This window comes from Mirounga leonina, unplaced genomic scaffold (assembly GCF_011800145.1).
Source record: "Mirounga leonina isolate KUSES-001 unplaced genomic scaffold, KU_Mleo_1.0 Mir_454, whole genome shotgun sequence".
Taxonomy (NCBI): domain Eukaryota; kingdom Metazoa; phylum Chordata; class Mammalia; order Carnivora; family Phocidae; genus Mirounga; species Mirounga leonina.
Genome location: NW_023270763.1, coordinates 18,250,449 through 18,268,199, shown reverse-complemented (window position 1 = coordinate 18,268,199; position 17,751 = coordinate 18,250,449). Strand labels below are relative to the sequence as shown.

At 48.7% G+C, this 17,751-nt stretch overlaps 1 protein-coding gene across 3 annotated transcripts in view; it reads left to right on the top strand.

The window, feature by feature from the left end:
- The window catches only part of KATNIP (katanin interacting protein), a 184,418-nt gene that overhangs the window by 17,289 nt on the left and 149,378 nt on the right, over nucleotides 1-17,751 (top strand). For all 3 annotated transcript variants that reach the window (XM_034989016.1, XM_034989018.1, XM_034989017.1), the window contains exon 2: nucleotides 2,343-2,398. In XM_034989016.1, the coding sequence (XP_034844907.1) occupies nucleotides 2,343-2,398 (56 nt within the window). The remainder of the gene's footprint in view (nucleotides 1-2,342; nucleotides 2,399-17,751) is intronic.

Genomic DNA, 17,751 nt, shown 5'->3' with positions numbered 1-17,751 from the left:
GAAGGATCCTGTGGTATCCTGTGACTTATCCAAGATCCCGTAACTGGTCCGCTGTCCACTGGACCAGGCCCCTAAGCGTGTGTCTGTCCAACACTAGAAGGGCTGCAGCCAGACCCTGGGGACTGCCGTGCTTGCCCCTGGACTAGCTCTGCTTCCTTTCTGCTCTCTGGCTTTGTTCTGGGCCTGTTTCCCTGCTGGCATCTTAACTTGCCTCGACACTTGCTTCTGTTGGTAGAACACTCTGGTCTGACCCCTGGTCTCCAACCCTCCCTGTCCCCTTCCAGCTCTAGGCCAATCTCCTGGCTCTCGGCTCTGCCCTGTGTGGCCTACGACCTGGCATGTCATCCTCTCCATAGTGAGTCCCTCGACTGACAGCTAGTGCAGGGGCGGTCAAAGGTTTCTGGGAGCTGTCCACGCTGGTTCCTCCCTCCAGAGCATCAGGGGTCAGGAGGTTGGGATAAAATGGGCCCAAAAACCCAGATCCCCTGATCCTTAATTCTGGGCCTTTTTCTTAATTTTTTAAATGAATAAACCTTATTTTTTAGAGCAATTTTAGGTCCATAGCAAAGTTGGGTAGGAAGTACAGAGCGTTTTCATATATCCCCCGTCCGCGCACACACACAGCCTCCCCCCACTGTTGGCATCCAGCACCTCAGTGGTACTCAGTTAAGTGAGTGTCTGTGGAACACAAGGGCAGGTATGTAGTCGGTTTCAGATCACTTTGTTCTGCCTTGGCATTCTCTGGTAGTCTGTCCCCCGAGGCAGGTGGCTTCTGACTGCATCAAAGTTCATACATGGAGATAGCCCTGCTCCGGCCCTCTTTCTTCTTTGTCTATCCAAACCAATTTCAATTCCTGGAGCTGGGATTCTGATTGACTGTGGTGGGGTCAGGCGTCCATCCCCAGTGCACCATACTGAGGCTGGGGTCCTATATCATCTTGGAGCTCCCCTCTGAGGACAGGGAGGAGAGAGAGAGAGAAGGAGGCAGTTTAGGGTGTCCTTATGAGCTGAGCAGATAACCCAAAAGACGTCTACCATCCATGATACTGCATAATCCAGGGTCTCCTATAAATTCTCCAGCTGCCTCTTTTCCAAAGTCTTTATTAATATTGGCCCCAAATTCTGGCCATTGCCAGAGGTTCATCTTCAGACCTTCGCTCTTCCCCTTATTCTCACTCTCTTGGAAAGAGTGACTTGCGCTTCATCACCGGCTATGAGGTCCCCCACCCCCCACCCTACCTGTGTAGACCTACTGGAAGTGGCCACATCCAGAGACAAACATCTTTCCTCTGAGACTCAGTCCCTACGTCTTGCCTCTCAATAAGTCATCGCTGTCTTTTTGCTCCTGCTTTGGAGTATTCTTGGCTAATGGGACATGTGGTACTGATTTTCGCACACACAGCCACCTGAGAGTAAAGCTGGATAATTTGGAAGACACATGGACACTGCACAGAGGTTCCCATTTTATGGCATTCCCATTTAAAGGCAATCCATTAATTTTCCACCAAGGACTCCTTTTGAAATGGACACTTCCATAAAAGTTGTGGAAAGTGCATTTGGAACAGCATATTTAAACCTTATGATGTCGAGCTCTTGAATTTATGCATACTTTCAAATGCTAGTCTTTGGTGTTCTAAGAAAATCAACATTCTCTCTGAAATTGCCCGTTATATGGGAAATGTGGGTGATTACTGCTAATTCACATCCGTACCATCACCTCAGTGGTGAGTTTGGGGGTTTGGTGAAGCACATTGGTGTGCACTCATCAAAGGTTATGTGTATGCGCACAGTGGAAGGCATTTTTGTGGAAGGCATTTTATATAATTCCGAACAATTTAATAAAAATGTAATTCGACTGGGAAATCTACTGTCGGCCCTTGCAGAGTGCAGATAATGTTCCAGATTAAGGAGCTGAGGCTTTGTTCATTACAGTCAAATAACGTGAGTGTGTGAATTACCATTTCCTTTTCGTTGGTCTATTTCAAGAGTATGCCATTTTCCCACTATAATAATAGGCCACATTTTCTTAAAATCATTTGATTATGGGGCGCCTGGGTGGCTCAGATGGTTAAGCGTCTGCCTTCGGCTCAGGTCATGATCTCAGAGTCCTGGGATCGCGTCGCGCATCGGACTCCCTGCTCCTTGGGAGCCTGCTTCTCCCTCTGCCTCTCTCTCTCTCTCTCTCTGTCTCTCATGAATAAATAAATAAAATCTTAAAAAAAAAAATCATTTGATTATGATTGGTCCCGTCTATTCAGTTTGCAAATAAAAAGCTTTTGCGGTGATAAACTAGCTGTTTTAAAATAGCCTTAATCTCTGGTTCTGCTTTTGAACTGCTACAGGTCAGACCCTGCGAAAGGCTGACAGAGGCCGGTCATGCTCACGGGAGAAAAAGGAGGTAAATGTGTCACTGGTGAGGGTGGGTGGGAGGCAACTCTGTTTGAAGGGAGCCTGCTGGTGAATAAGTATTCCTGGATCTCCTACTTGTTTGGAGTCTCCAGCTTGAATCCCGGACCAAAGGATAGTTGGCACCTCGAGTTCTCAATCAAAGTGTCACTGGTAGTAACAATCTCTTACGAAGTGTATCAGTTAACTTTGTGTAACAAATGAAACCCACATTTCAGGGATGTCACACAACATCGGTGCATTTAGTTCATGATTCTGTGGGTCGACAGTTTGGGCTCGGCAGTTCTGTTGATTTCAGCTGGACTCACTTCTGCCTTTGCAGTGAGCACTGTGTCACCTTGGGGATGGCTGAGTACCAGTAGTGTGCTTTGGCTCTCTTTCAGTGCTTTCTCATCCACCAGCAAGCCAGCCAGCTTTGTTCTTCTGGGGGTTCAGGGGGTCAAGAGCATGAAGAGTGGAAGCTGCAGCACCTCTTGAGCCCTGGGCTCAGAACCAGCATGGTGTCCCTTCTGCCAACTTGGTTTTCTTTAAAGCAAGTCACAAGGTCAGGCCAGATTGAAGGGGTGGGGAAATAGGCCTCACCTCTGCATGGGAAAGCTACAAATACTTGTGGCCATTCTTGAGACCTGCCACACTGAGCCCACCTGCTCTGTGCCTGGCAGAAGGGATGAGAGAGACACAGCCCTGATCTCACGGTGTGCGCACTCTAGATGGAAGGGATGTGCAGCGGGGTCATTATAATGCCATGTGAGAAGGGCAAAGAGAGTGGAATTTCAATACAGAAGAGGGCTTACCTGACTCTGCCAGTGGTCTCTAGAAAGGCATGCGGAAAAGCTGATATGCAGGCTGCCTCTTGAAGAATGAGCAGCAGTTTTTCGGGCCAAGTTAAAAAGCATGGTCAAAGTCAGACATGAGTAAGGAAGGCTGCAAGATTCCTGAGCTGTAGGGTACAAAGTGGAAGCAAGGACCCAGAGGTTACCGCAGGGCCCTTGGATCAAGTCTCAAGCTCACGGGAGTTTGAATTTGAGTCTTATGTAACCACAGATGGGTGTAGGGGTACAAGGGTGTGAAGGCATGAGGCTCGTCATAAGTATCCACCAATCCTGAAATTCATCAGCACTTACATGCTGCATCCTCCGAGTTGGCCTCACCCTCAGCCAACTGAAGCAGGTTGGGGTTGGACTGCAAAGGGCCGTGGGTGCTTTGCAGTGGCTGTCATCCTGTCCCCTCTTGTCTCCTTCCTCAGCTGTAGCCAGAACAGCCGGCATGGGTTTCCTTCTTATTTAAGCAACCTACCTGGGATGAGGGCTGGGACTTTGGTGCTGCTGAAAACATCTAAATGTCAGCCCTGGTGGGCATTCTAGAAACTGAACCAGGGTGAATTCTGTCACTCCTTCCTGTAGGAACATTTTTCTGGAAGCAGGAGCAGGTGCACGTATCTCCCACAAAGTCCTTGCAGGGACTTGGAGGGTAGAAGAGCCGGAACAGGAGTGAGCACAGGCCCGCAGGCTCCCAGCCCCCCTCGGTGAAGTGACCTAGGGTGGGGACCAGCCCTCCCCCCCCCACCCAAAGCCAGGAACGAACTGTTTCAACCTAACCGAGGCTTTTGGTCACAGAGTAACATCATCACATTTATCCACCTTAAGAGATTTGCTGGGAATCGACAAAGCAGGGCAGCAGGTAACTAGTTGAGTTGCTCGTTTCCTCCTCTCTCTTTCTCCTTGGCAACAGGACTCCCTAATTGCTGCTTTCCTGGCTACTCCCATCATGCCAGTTGCCCGAGAGCATTTCAGATCACTCTTTTTCTGCAAAGTGAGATGTTTATCACAATACCTTAAGTTTTACCCTGAAAGATATTTAAAATGGTTTCAGGCCTTTGCTGAAAAAGAGGGTGCTGACTCTCTTAACAGGGCTTTTGTTTGGTTAGAGAAACAAGAGAAAGAAATGACTAGCAAGGTGCCAGGATGCTCATCTTGATCTATTAGAACATGCTTTTCCTGCCCACTTCCTGCTTCCGCGTTCCCCCCCTCCCCCATCACCTGTGAAATCTGCACTTCCTGACACTCTGTGCCTCACACAGAATGCCAGGTAGAGATCAGACTCTGTCACTATGAAAGGCAAGGAGACAAGCTGGTTGGAACAGGCAGACAAGCACGTCATGTTGTTTTGGTGGTGAGGTGACATGGGCCTACTCACATCGGGGCAGGTGAATGGGCTGTTTCCTTCCTGGGTTGGGACTGTGTCGTTCTCTGTGTGGTCATGGGCCAGCATGGCAAAGGGAGGAGGGGAGGCTGTTCGCAGTGAGCTCGCCAGGCCAAATTCAGCCCAAAGATGTGTTTTATTTGGCCCAGACCCTATTCCATTTTTCAAAAATTAGCTGTCCACATTTACAATTTTCACATAAAAAACGCACACTTCTGGCTTCGTTGATAAAATGGAGAATGACAGCAGAGCCTTATTCCCATAAGGCAACACTGGGCAATGGCTGGTGTTTGGGGGCCCTCCACTCTGCCATCTTTGCCCTCCACACACACCTGCTCGGTAGCAGACAGGTGTCAGCAACCACATTGTGGCAGGCCCCTTGCCGAGGGCTTTGTGTCAGTGGTCACAAACATTGCTGCACATTAGAATCACCCCGGAGCTTTTTAAATACCCCAGAGTTTAGGCCTTTTTCCAAACCAGTTATATCAGAATCTCTGGGGGTAGGACCCAGGCTTCCAAATTTTATAACCTCCCCCCTGCCCCCCCCGCCCCCCTCAGCCACAGGTGAGAGCCAGTGCCTGGCCCGTATTAAGTAACCCCTGGCTCTCAGCTCAGGTCCTTCCCTGAGCACTGCATGCCTGCATGGCCCCGGGGCACCCCTGTTCTCAAGCCTCCCACAGACACAGATGAACCCCCAGCAGGTGCCGCAGGAGGGAGAGCAGGCTCCCTGCAAGAGGCAGCCTGAACCGAGGCTTTGGAAGGGCTACAGTCCTTTCTGAAACATGTGTCTCATGGTTAGCTTGAAGCCGGTAGATACTTTCTGCTTAGCTGGTAAAAATATTCTCGGCCTTGTCTCTAACAAGTATTCATTGTTTCTGCCTGTGGAGATTATATAGTGTTTATGGCCCTTGGTCATGAATTATTAATGATTTTGAAATTGTGGTCATTGTAGTTTACTCAAAAATCATTAGGAAGTAAATTTATCACACAGTGTTTAAAAAGTAAAGAAGAAAACCACAAAGGTGGAAAAAAATCTTTATTCATCAGCCCGCCAGCGTCCATCCTATCGCCCATGGCACTGTGGGGCCCCAAGACACTGAATTAGCACCCACAGTATACTCCTTCTGCCTCAGATCCCGGCCATATGACCTTGGACGATTCTTTTGACCCCTCTCGCCGCCTTTTGAGATTTTTGTTTACTAGGCAATAATGTGTTAAAGTGACTCTGCACAGTGCCAGACCCATAGTAAGCATTCCATAAATGTTAGTTGTTACATTATTTTAATCATTTCTTAGCATGTCTAATATTTAACAGAGAGGTGTTCATGTCCTTGGACAGAGAAGGCGCACAGTTGTACTTCTTACTGAAGGGGTCTCCCTTACTCCAGCTGGACTTTGGGCTGATTCCATCCTTCCAGTCTCCTGGCTGTGTGCCCCCAGGCAGGTGGGCCCCAGGCAGGCTAGATCCAGCACCCCTACTCTGAACCAGTCTGAGAGGCTCCTGTGATAATAGACTGCCTTCTTCTGCAGCTGATCGGAGATTCTGAAAAATGCTCTTAACAGCACGCTCATCTGCTGAGCTCACTTTGTAAAGGACTGCAAAAGTCATTTAACTGAACCATCTAGAAAACGTTAAGCTTTCCCTTTGCATGCACGTACAAGCACGCGTCCCCAAGCGCACGTGCACACGCGCGTGCACATGAGCACTTCCTGCTATTAAGCAAAGCCTTTCAGTGCAAAGACAGGAGACTCCTTCCATCTTTGCCACGCCCAAGAGGAACCGGATTTCAGGAGAACACAGCGAAGGAGGGAGTCCAGGATTCCAGCTGCCTCCAGAGATGGGGGAAGCCGGATGACCCTCTCTGTACCATGTCTGGTGTTTGGGGGCCCTCCACTCTGCCATCTTTGCCCTCCACACACACCTTCTCAGTAGCAGACAGGTGTCAGCAACCACATTGTGGCAGGCCCCTTGCCGAGGACATGCCACCACTCCTTTCTGGTCTATGCACCTTGTCATTGTCCTGCTCTTCCCTCCCTTTCCTTCTCCCAGTTCAGACGCAGAAAGAGAGTCTGACTGACCTGGTAGTCGATACCAAGGGTATTTAGGGGACACAGTGCTCTTGATATCAGCACCCCAGATGCCCTCCCAAGAAGCAACCACAGTAAGCAATGGCTTGTGTGTCCTTCAAGAAATCTTCCATAGACATGCAACTGTGCAGAGCTTATCTGTCCTTCTCTGTCCCCGTGATAGCACAGTGACACATGATGCTTTTTTCTTGGATTTTTTTTTTTTTTTCACTTAATAACATGTCTTGGAGAGCATTCCATAGCAGAACATGTGCACAGATCTCATCCATTCCTCTTTATGGCTGCATAGTGCTCTACTGTGAATGCACAGAAACATGGTCCTTTCTTTGAAAACTTTTGGGGCCAAATGTGTTTCACTGTTTTAGAATTTAGAAAGTAATCCCGTCCCACTATGGCCTGGGACAACACCCTATAATCAAACACATTAACATACCTGCAGGGAAGTATGAATATTCATACTAAGTAGGATAGACAAAGGCTGTAAGTTTCATGTCAGTTCAGATCAGGTTTTGATAGCAAATAAATGCATGTAAGGGAGGGTGGACCCACCCATAGATATGTTACCGTTCATGGTTGACCACTCTCTAGGCTGTTAAGAGAATTTGCTACCATAAGCACACTTTAAAGAATACCCTAGAGCAGACGTCTTTGTGTGCACGCACGGAGTAGCCAAAGGTTAAATTCCAAAGTGGGATGACTGGCACAAAGGGTATGAGCTTTTTTAAAAACGGACATTTCCATTTTGTCTCCCAACAGCATGAGAGAGGCAGAGCTTTTGTTCCAGGCCACCTTGTAGCATGCTGGCCACATTGGAGTGTGGCTGCCCACACCAGGACCATTCAGTGGCCACCCCTGTATGCTCTCTAGTCCACTAGAAAGGGAGTAGGAGCAGGGCAGCTGTCCTGAGAAGGATTTGGAGGCACGTCTAGCACCTCGATTTCTAAAAGCCGTCTTTCCCCGGGCCCTTGGCTCAGAGCACCTTGCTTGGCTGGTTGCAGGAGCACCAGTGGGACTGGTGACCTGTAAGTTTCAGACCCTACTGTCATGCAGTGAACAGAACCTTTGCCTTCCTCATTTCAGATCCCAGCCTTCTTGCCCCTTCAGCCTACTGGGGAATGGGGTGCTGGCCCTTCCATATTTACAGATCTCAATCCCTTTGTTTAAAAATTAAAAAAAAAAATTTTTTTTTAAGTAAAGAAATAAAAATTTAAAAAATAACCAAAAAAAAAGAAGAAGAAGAAGGGGTGGGGAGACAATGCAGGCTGATAGTTCTATATTACAAGAGCCTGTCTGATATGACAGCTGACATTCTAAATCCACTTTTCCCGTAATGAAAGCTTTTTAGTTCATGTTTCTGGGCAGAGAAGGACTAAATCCATTTTCCATCCAATTGCCAAGTGCATTCCCAGTTGCGAAGTTATGATTGTCAGTCTTTCGGCCCCTTGAGGTCTTGGTCTCTGCAGCTCCGAGAATTTGGAGCGGGGGGGGGGGGGGGGGAGGGGGGGGGCCCTCGTGACACTGACAACCTCTGATCGCTCCAGGGCAAGCAAGTCATGTGGCGGGGTTTGAGCCACTTAGCAAAGTAGTGGAGCCTGGGAACGCCGGAAGCAAACAGCCTGGATTCCTAGCCTACCCCCCATCCCTCACGCCAGTTGCCTATCCTGCCTGCAACTCGACCTCTTCTTCTAAAGAGTAGGGATCGTAGAGAGCCTGCCTCAGACGGTCGTGGGAAGAATTCAGTGATTTCATATGTGTAAAGTGCTTGCAAGGGTGCCTGGCACCTATTAGGAGCTCGGTAAATGTTGTGTGCTATAATTTAGGACTGGCAGGGGCAAAGTCACCTGTTTAGAAGGCTAATCCCTTCAGAGTCAGAGGTGGATGAGAGGCCCTGCCATGGAAAAACAGGCCACAATTGGGCTGGTGTTCCTCACCCCCTTGGGGCGATGGAAACTCATTGCACCAGATGGCCAGCCTACTCTGAGACCCCCGCAGTCAGGCCGGGAGCCCAGGAGACGTGTCTACAGACACGGTGTCCATAACCTACGTTTGACAGCAGGGCCAAGACGCGAGCGTCGGAAAGCAAAGAGAATCAATTTCTGATAAAATGCCAGGAAGGAGATTGACGCGTCAGAAATCTTCCTGGTATCAGCTTAGCTTCCAGCACAAGATTAAACTCTAGGAAAAACCCATCAAAGAGCCGCAATTTGTGACCAGAAAGAGATAATGTTGACAGCTTCCCTTTCCCAGGTCTGTTTTGGATAAACAATGTGCCCTTCACCAGAGCTTCATCAAAGTTTTCTCTATTTCCAGATCTGAGGCATGAAATTGCCTTGAAAGTGTCTCCCTCTAGCTCCCCACCCCCAAATTCACTTTGTAGAATACAGAATGTGGTTAGAAACGAGAATGATACTGTGTTAAGAGAAGGAGCTTCCTGCGAATGCCTTTTGAAAGGCCTGTCTGCTGGGGGGAAAGGGCCCATGAAGCGCGCGAACTCTCCCTTCAGTCTGTGGACACTTCTGGAAGAACAGGACAGAGGCCATGACAGTGCCGGGCCACATGGGCTCCAGCCACAACGGCTGACCGTGGGCACACTTACTGTCCCCTCGCTGGGCCTCCATTTCCTCTGTGTCCCCCAGGTCTGATAAGAGCCTTTGGTTGTGTGATGTCTGCTTCCTTAGGGTTCACAGGCTGTCTCTCAGATTCTGTTCAGGCGACGGGAGCCCTCCCCAAACCAGCTTCAGCCAGAAAGGGAATGAGTTGCCTCCCCTAGCTGAAAAGTTCAGGGGTGGACCACACCAGGCGTGGCTGGATGCAGGCGCTCTCCTTCCGTCCCTCTAGACTCGTCCATGACAATCCCCGCTCCCCCAGCAGGCTGTTCCATCTCAGAGCAAGCTGGCCGCCAGCCGCCCCTGGCTCGCTGCATAGAGGCGGGAGGACACATCGGGGGGAGGCACAGGTGCTGGAGCCAGAATCCCTGGGGTTGAATCCAAGCTCTTCACTTACCAAGTGTGTATCTGCCCGTGGGCCTCAGTTTCTTCATATGTAGAATGGGGATGCTAGCGGCGCCCACCTCATCACGTCATCAGGGATGCTCTGAGCAGTGCCCGGCATGTGGTAAGCCCTGAGAAAGGGACAGGTGCTTCTTCCTGTCCTTTCCTCCCTGTCATTATTATAATTCTCTCAGCAACTGCAGCCAAAGAGCAGTTTGAGACCTAGGGCCAGCCCAGGGTTTTATGGCACCCCGGGGACAGGGCTGGGGAGGGGGTGGACCCCATGTGAAGCACATGCTGAGGAAGGGGTATTTGCCCAAAGGAGAATCAGGATCCTGTTCCCAGAAGAAGGGGGGGCAAGGTAGCCAGTGAGCAGGCAGAGGGCAACAGCCATCCAGCACACGGCCACCTTGCAGTGGGGATGGTGAGGCTGACAATAGTGCAGTTGTCAAATCCTCACGGGACCCTGGGCTCCCAGCAAGGAGGCAAGCTGCCCAGTCCCCACAGCGAGCACGGGACCGCGCTGATACTCCACGTTGTGCACACTGTGGGAAGTGGGAAGCACGTAGGCGCCCAAAACACTCACTTTGGAAGTGTCCCTGATGGCTGTGGCCTCTGCTGTGTTGCAAATGACAGATTTCTTAATGTCCTTGTCCAGGGGCACGCACTGGGTGCTGTTGGCATAGCAAATAGGCTGCGCGTGGTGCGGCCTTTCCCTGGCCATCTTGGAAGCAAAGCCCCAAGAGCCAGGATCAGTTTCTTGATCTATAAAATGGGCATCTTCGGTCCTTCCTCCCCAGTCTGAGGACTCAGTGAGGTAGAGAGAGATGAACACATGAAGCCCAGCCCCACTCAGGTCGCCGACTGGCTCTCCTAGAGGCCACTTTCCCTCTTCTCCCCATGGACCCTACTGCCGGTTCAGAATTACCCCGGAGGACCACATCCATCCTCCTGGGCCCACAGGACTGGGCAGGTGAATAGGGAGGCAGGGGCAATGACAGCCAGATCATGCCAAGCCGAGATGGTCTGATACTCACTCCCTGCATCTCCAAGTGCAGTTAATGACCGCTGGATTCCAACCCGAGGCCGATGAAGAGAGTATGTGCCCCTCCCTGCCCCCACTATATGATTCAGCACAAAATTGTGAAGCAAATATAAGGACATTCATTGAAGTCCTCCACTTCCTTTCTGTTTCTTTTTCTGATATAGAAACCTAAGTGCTTTCAAAAAGATATTCTTTGGGTTGCTCATACTTTGTTGATACCCTGGAAGATGGTTGGCGCAAGAGAGATGGAATGGCTAGGGTGGTCAAGGACAGGGCAGGGGTCTAGCCCAGACTGTCGGCGCTTGCATCCTGGCTCTAGCTGTGTGGCCTTTGGCAAGTTATATGCTTCCATTATATATTTCTATGCCTCGGTTTCCCCATCTGCAGAATGGCAGTGGAAGTGGTGTACCTCCGCATGGGGTTGTCGAGAGAAGTAGAGAACAGTGCATGTGAAGTAGTTGGAACCATAGCTGCACGTGCTGTTCAGGTGTGTGTCCCCCCTGGGGCGTCCTGTCCAGCTGTGCCACCAGCATGGAGAGCGCCGGAGGTGGGGCTGGTCCATCCACACCTGCAGGCATCCACCTGGCTGGGGCCCGCATTAGACATTTTTTATCTCTTTCTGATTCCAGAACTAATGGATGCTGACTGTTGAGAAATTAGAAAATACGGAAAGGTACACCAATCTGTCATTATCCTACCATCTAGATCATGATGCTCACTTGCTTTCATGTTTCCTTCTGGCTTTTTTTGTGCACAACTACCCATATGTCAGGATTAGGATCATGCTATGGGACAATTAGAAATGCCTACCTTCCAGGGCGCCTGGGTGGCTCCGTCAGTTAAGCAGCCGATTCTTGATTGTGGCTCAGGTCATGATTTTAAGTAAGTTTTGCCTGTATTTAACTTCATATAAATGGAATCACAGAGTAAACACTTATGTCTTTTTGGTTTTCTTTTTTTTTTTTTAAGATTTTGTTTATTTATTTGAGAGAGAGAGAGCACGCATGAGTGGGGAGGCGGGTAGGGGCATAGGGAGAGGGAGAAGCAGACTCCCTGCTGAGCAGGGAACCCAGTGTGGGACTCGATCCCAGGACTCTGGGATCATGACCTGCGCCAAATGCCGATGCTTAACCAACTGAGCCACCCAGGTGCCCCAGTTTTCTTTTAAACATATTTGTGAGAGGGGTGCCCGGGTGGCGCAGTGGGTTAAATGTCCTACTCCTGGTTTTGGCTCATGTCATGATCTCAGGGTCTTGAGATTGAGCCCCATGTTGGGCTCTGTGCTCAGTACAGAGTCTGCTTAATATTCTCTCTCTATCTGTTCCTCCCCCTGCTCTCTCTCTCTCTCTCTAAAATAAATCTTAAAAAAAACCCCACATATTTGTGAGATTCATCTGTCTTTAAGTTATCAGTAGTTTATTCTTTATTGCTGTGGTATAGACATTCAGTTGTTCTTTTATTACAAAAATTAAATTGCAAAATAATTTGAGTTCATTATTGTCACTTAAAAAATTACAACTTTAGGCATTGAATAAAAATTCCCCTTGAAATTTACCCCAATCTCATTCTTCTCCCTGGAAATAACCAGCTCTCAGTGGAATGTTCATCTTTCTAGACCTCATTCTATTTGTACAATTCTGTTCATTGTTTCCATTGGGAGGTATTTGGCTGCACGTAACAGAAAACCCAACTAATAAGGGCTTGAATTAGGGGTCAGGAAGCTTTTTCTGTAAAAGGTCAGATAATACGTGTTTTGGGCCTCATAAGCTACACTGTCCCTGGCACAACTACTCAGCTCTGTCATTGTAACCCAAAGGCAGCCGTATTCAATATGCAAATGAAGGGGCGTGGCTGTGTTCCGATAAAACTTTATTTACAATGATAGGTGACAGGCCAGATTCGCCTATAGGCTGTAATTGGCTAACCCTTGGCTTAACAGCAGAGATTTGTTTGGCTCCAGTAGCAAGAAATCTGGAAATACCCTCATAAGAAAAACCTAATTCACATTCCTACCAAAAATATTTGAGAATGCCTGCAACCTTACCAATAGTGGGTATTAACAGCCTTTTATATTTTTGCCAGTATTCTTTGTCCTTAATCCTGCGTTTTGGGTAAATGCCTCTCCCTGATCTTCCAGCTGAGTGATTTTCTCTGTATCTGTATCTAGGTTGCTCTTCACTGTCTTTTGATCTTTTTATTTTGATGATTAAATCTTTCACTCATGATTTCTAATTAATTCTTCTCCATTCTAGGTTATTCTTGTCTGATGGAGACAGTGTCCCCCTTTATCCCTCTAAGAATATTAAATATACTTAAAATGTCTCTATTTGCATCATTATCCCTAGGCTTTGGTTGTCGGTTCTTCTGTTAATTGAGTTGGCCCCTCTCTTTGATGGCGTGAGTTTTCCTGGAACGTTTGGTGATTTGTGAATATGTGCTTCTTCTGTGTTCTGTGAGCTCCCGTTTTCTTCTCTGTGGATGCAGTTCTTTTTTTTTTTTTTTTGAGAGAGAGTGAGCGAGTTGTGGGGGAGGGACAGAGGGAGAGAGAGAATCTCAAGCAGACTCCACGCTAAGCGCAGAGCCTGATGCAGGGCTTCGATCTCACAATCCTAAGATCATGACCTGAGCCAAAATCAAGAGTCAGACGCTCAACTGGCTGAGCCACCCAGGTGCCCCTGGATGCATTTCTTTTTAGCTGCCAGTGATCAAGTCAGAGGTGCGGAACTTGCTACAAGAAGTGAGGTGCTAATAGTTTGTCTTCTGAGCACAGGATCTTCCTTTTCCTCCTGGATATGTCCTGCTTTTCTATCCCAGAGACCCACAGTCACAGATCCTCCAAGCTAGGTGGACCAAAGAGCTACCTGTTAGTGCCCCCACAGGAGTTTGCAATCCCTGTCCTTGAACTCCGACTTCAGTCCCTCTCCTCTCCCTGGAGAACATGTCGCCTCCTGGTTTGGAACAGCTCACGACTCCCTTCCCCTTTTATACCAGGCTTTCCTAGCTTCGGATTTGGCCCATGTTTCTTTTCATTAATCCAGTTCTGTCTGCCATCCCTTTCTTAGGAATATCTCGACATTTTTAATCTGCCAGAAGGACCCCTCCTTATTTTCCCATGCTCTTATGGTCTTTAAATGGGGGCATTTCTGTGGGCTTGGGTAGGAGAGGCTGATGTGTGTACTTGCCCTCGGTCTTCCCAACTCGATTCAACCTCAAGGTGACTCCTTGTTACAGCTTTCACCTTCCTGGTCACCTTCATCTGAACAAGTTCATCTTTCTCTAAAAATACACTATGTTGGAACCAAACCGAACATTCCAACTATGAACTGATCCATGTAGAATATAGAGATGGCGTGCACTTCCTAATAAGAACTGGGTTCAGATACTAACTCTGCTCTCTACTCCATTGGTCAAGTCCATTCACTTCTCTAAGCCTCCGCCTCCCCACCTGTCGAATGGGAATAATGATCATAATACCCACCTCCCAGGTTCATGAGACTAAACTAAAACAGTACATCAAGAGTTTAATGTGGGGCCTGGCACACAGTAGGTGCCCAAACATGTTGTTTCCCTTCCTCTTATTCTGATGAATTTCTTTTTTTTTTTTCCTAAAGATTTTATTTATTTATTTGAGAGAGAGAGAATGAGAGAGCACATGAGAGGGGGGAGGGTCAGAGGGAGAAGCAGGCTCCCCGCTGAGCAGGGAGCCCGATGTGGGACTTGATCCCGGGACTCCAGGATCATGACCTGAGCCGAAGGCAGTCGCTTAACCAACTGAGCCACCCAGGCGCCCCTGGAGTTCTTTTTTTTTTTTTTTTTTAAGATTTTATTTATTTGAGAGAGAGAATGAGATAGAGAGAGCATGAGAGGGGGGAGGGTCAGAGGGAGAAGCAGACTCCCCGCTGAGCAGGGAGCCCGATGCGGGACTCGATCCCAGGACTCCAGGATCATGACCTGAGCCGAAGGCCGTCGCTTAACCAACTGAGCCACCCAGGTGCCCTCTGCTGAATTTCTAACACGTAGCGTGTGCTGTGGGGGTGGTAGTTTCTGGCAACCACACCACACTGTTAGCTCATACCGAGCACATTAGCGAGAAGCTCCGTCTTTGTCTCATGAACTTGCCTCCAGCCAGACTTCTCTCCCCGTTCCTCTCCTTGTACAGGACTTTACCTTGGCCGTGATGCACTCTATCAAGCTGTTCTCGATCTCTAGCCTGTAGAAATTGATCTGAATGCAGATTCCGTCATCCAGCTTATTCCGTGTTCCTCCCATCTGAATGTCATCTGCAGACTGCATAAGCAGCCTTCCACGGCCAGATCTAGCCATTGATAAAATGATAGCTTGGGACAGGACCAAGGACAAAACCCCATGGCATGCCACCCTTCAGGGGAAGAGTAATTTAGATGACTGCGCAAAGTTGATTAATTTGTCCAGTTCCTGTAATCGTATGTCCTTGTGGCTTGATTATAATAATAATATTAGCAACCACGTACCCGGTCTTGTTTGCCACAGGCCAGGCACTGAGGTAAGCGCTTTTCATATATTACTTTTGTTTCTTTTTTTTTTTTAAAGATTTTATTTATTTATTTATTTGAGAGAGAGAGAGAGAGAGAGAGAAACAGCATGAGAGGGGATAGGGTCCGAGGGAGAAGCAGGCTCCCCGCCGAGCCGGGAGCCCGATGCGGGACTCGATCCCAGGACTCGAGGATCATGACCTGAGCCGAAGGCAGTCGCTTAACCAACTGAGCCACCCAGGCACCCTTACTTTTGTTTCTTATAACAAGTCTGCAGGGTAAGTATTTACATTACCTAGGACTCCATTTAAAAACAAAAAACAAACCCTTCAATCTAGCTTTAACAGAAGAAGGACTATATTACTTCATTAAAAGACCCTGCAGTGTAGGGACGCCTGGGTGGCTCAGTTGGATAAGTGTCTGCCTTTGGTTCAGGTCATGATCCCAGCATCTTGGGATTGAGCCCCACATGGGGCTCCCTGCTCAGCGGGAGGCCTGCTTTTCCCTCCCCCTGCTCTTGTGCTCTCGCTTGCACTCTCTCTTTCTTTCCCTCTCAAATAAATAAATAAAATCTTAAAAAAAAAAAAAAAAGACTCTGCAGTGTGGGGGCGCCTGGGTGGCTCAGTCAGTTGGGTGGCCGACCCTTGATTTCTGTCCAGGTCACGATCTCAGTGTCCTAGGATCGAGCCCCGAGTCGGACTCTGTGCTCAGTGGGGAGTCTGCTTGAGGATTCTTTCTTTCCCTCTTCCTCTATCTCCACCCCCTACCCCCAACACTCGCTCTCTCTCTCTGGGAAATAAATAAATCTTAAAAAAAAAAGGGGGGGGGGGACACCTGGGTGGCTCAGTTGTTAAGCGTCTGCCTTCGGCTCAGGTCATGATCCCAGGGTCCTGGGATCGGGCCCCGCATTGGGCTCCCTGCTCAGTAGGAAGCCTGCTTCTCCCTCTCCCGCTCCCCCTGCTTGTGTTCCCTCTCTCACTGTGTCTCTCTGTCAAATAAATGGATAAAATCTTTAAAAAAAAAAGACTCTGCTGTGTGGGCACCTCACAGAAGCCAAGGGCAGGGATGCATCTGGGCGTCAAGAATGATGAACCAGAGCCTGCGACCTTCTAGGGTCCCAGAAAACCCTCTCTCAGTGGCTCTTATCTTTATGTCTGTCAGCATCTGTCATTCTCACTTGGAACAAATGAGTTTTCTCTCTTTCTCAGTTCGCCTTGCAAAAAGTAGTCCCACAAGCAACACCGGAGTTCACTTTGCTCCTTTTAAGAGAGCTGCCAGATCTTCCCTGAGCCTGTCAGTCCCAGTTCCCCAAGATTAGCAGCACTGCCTGGGTCAGGGGCCTGCTCCTGGTCCAGGCATGTGCAGTGAGTGGCAGGGTCGTACTGTCTGGACATGGCCTGTGTAAGTCTCAGTGCTGTAACCTGTGGCCATGGGACAAGCCGATGTCCAGAGTCCCCCTGCACATTTTACAAATGAAAGAGAGACCCAAAGTGACACAGCCTGTAAGTAGAGGGACCAGCACTTGATCATGGTTTTGTCTGATGCTCAAGCTCATGTCAATACGACATGCTCCATACACTGGGCCACATTGTCCCAGGTCAGCTTCAATGATGAGGTCGGTAAGGGCTGGCCAGGGTCTCAGGCCACAGAGCTCAAGGACCACCTTGCGTCATCACCATGGTCCAGCTCCAGCCCTGGGCTCTGAGATCTTTGGCTGGCTGGTTTGCCTTTTTTAGGGACTCAGCAGATGCCATTACAGAACTCACAGCTTTGTGGAAGGACCTGATACTTAAGGGTATAACCACAGACTTTGGAGTCCAATAAAGCTCGATTCAAATTCCAGGGGTTTCACTTTTTAACTGGTGACTCTCTGTGCCTCAGTTTTTGTAACTGTAAAGTGGAGATTATACAGATACCTACTTTATCGGTTGTTATAATGATTCAGTGAGATAATGTGTGTAAACACTATGTGGCCAGCATAGAGTAATCAATTCTATAAATGGTTAGCAGTTTATCAACTCTGGAACAAGGAGAAAGTACAGGAGTCCAGAGGAGAAAGCCTGTAACTGAGCCAACAGGATAGCGAGGGGAACATGGGTTGGTCAGGGTTTCAAGGAGGAAATGACATTGAAGCTGGAACAATGAATGGGTAGGAGGATTGGGGTAACAGGCGAAAAAGAACTGGTACAAACACATGCACATATACAGGAGTTTGAGGGACCAGCAAGTAGTTTGTTGTGATAGAAGCAAAGAATACGTACTGGGAGCAAAGGAGGTGACGGGGACGCCACAGAGAAAACTTTGCTCATTCATACATGGACTTAGCCAATATGTGTCAAGTATCTGCTGTGTCCCAGGCACTGTCCTGGGTCTTGTCGATTCTGCGGTGAAGAAACACACAAATCCACACCCTCGCGGAGCTCGTGTCCCTGTGGTTAGAGGCAGACCCTGGGCAAATGAATAAGTGAAATGTGAAGAGTGTCAGAGAAAAAAAAATAGAGCAGGGAAG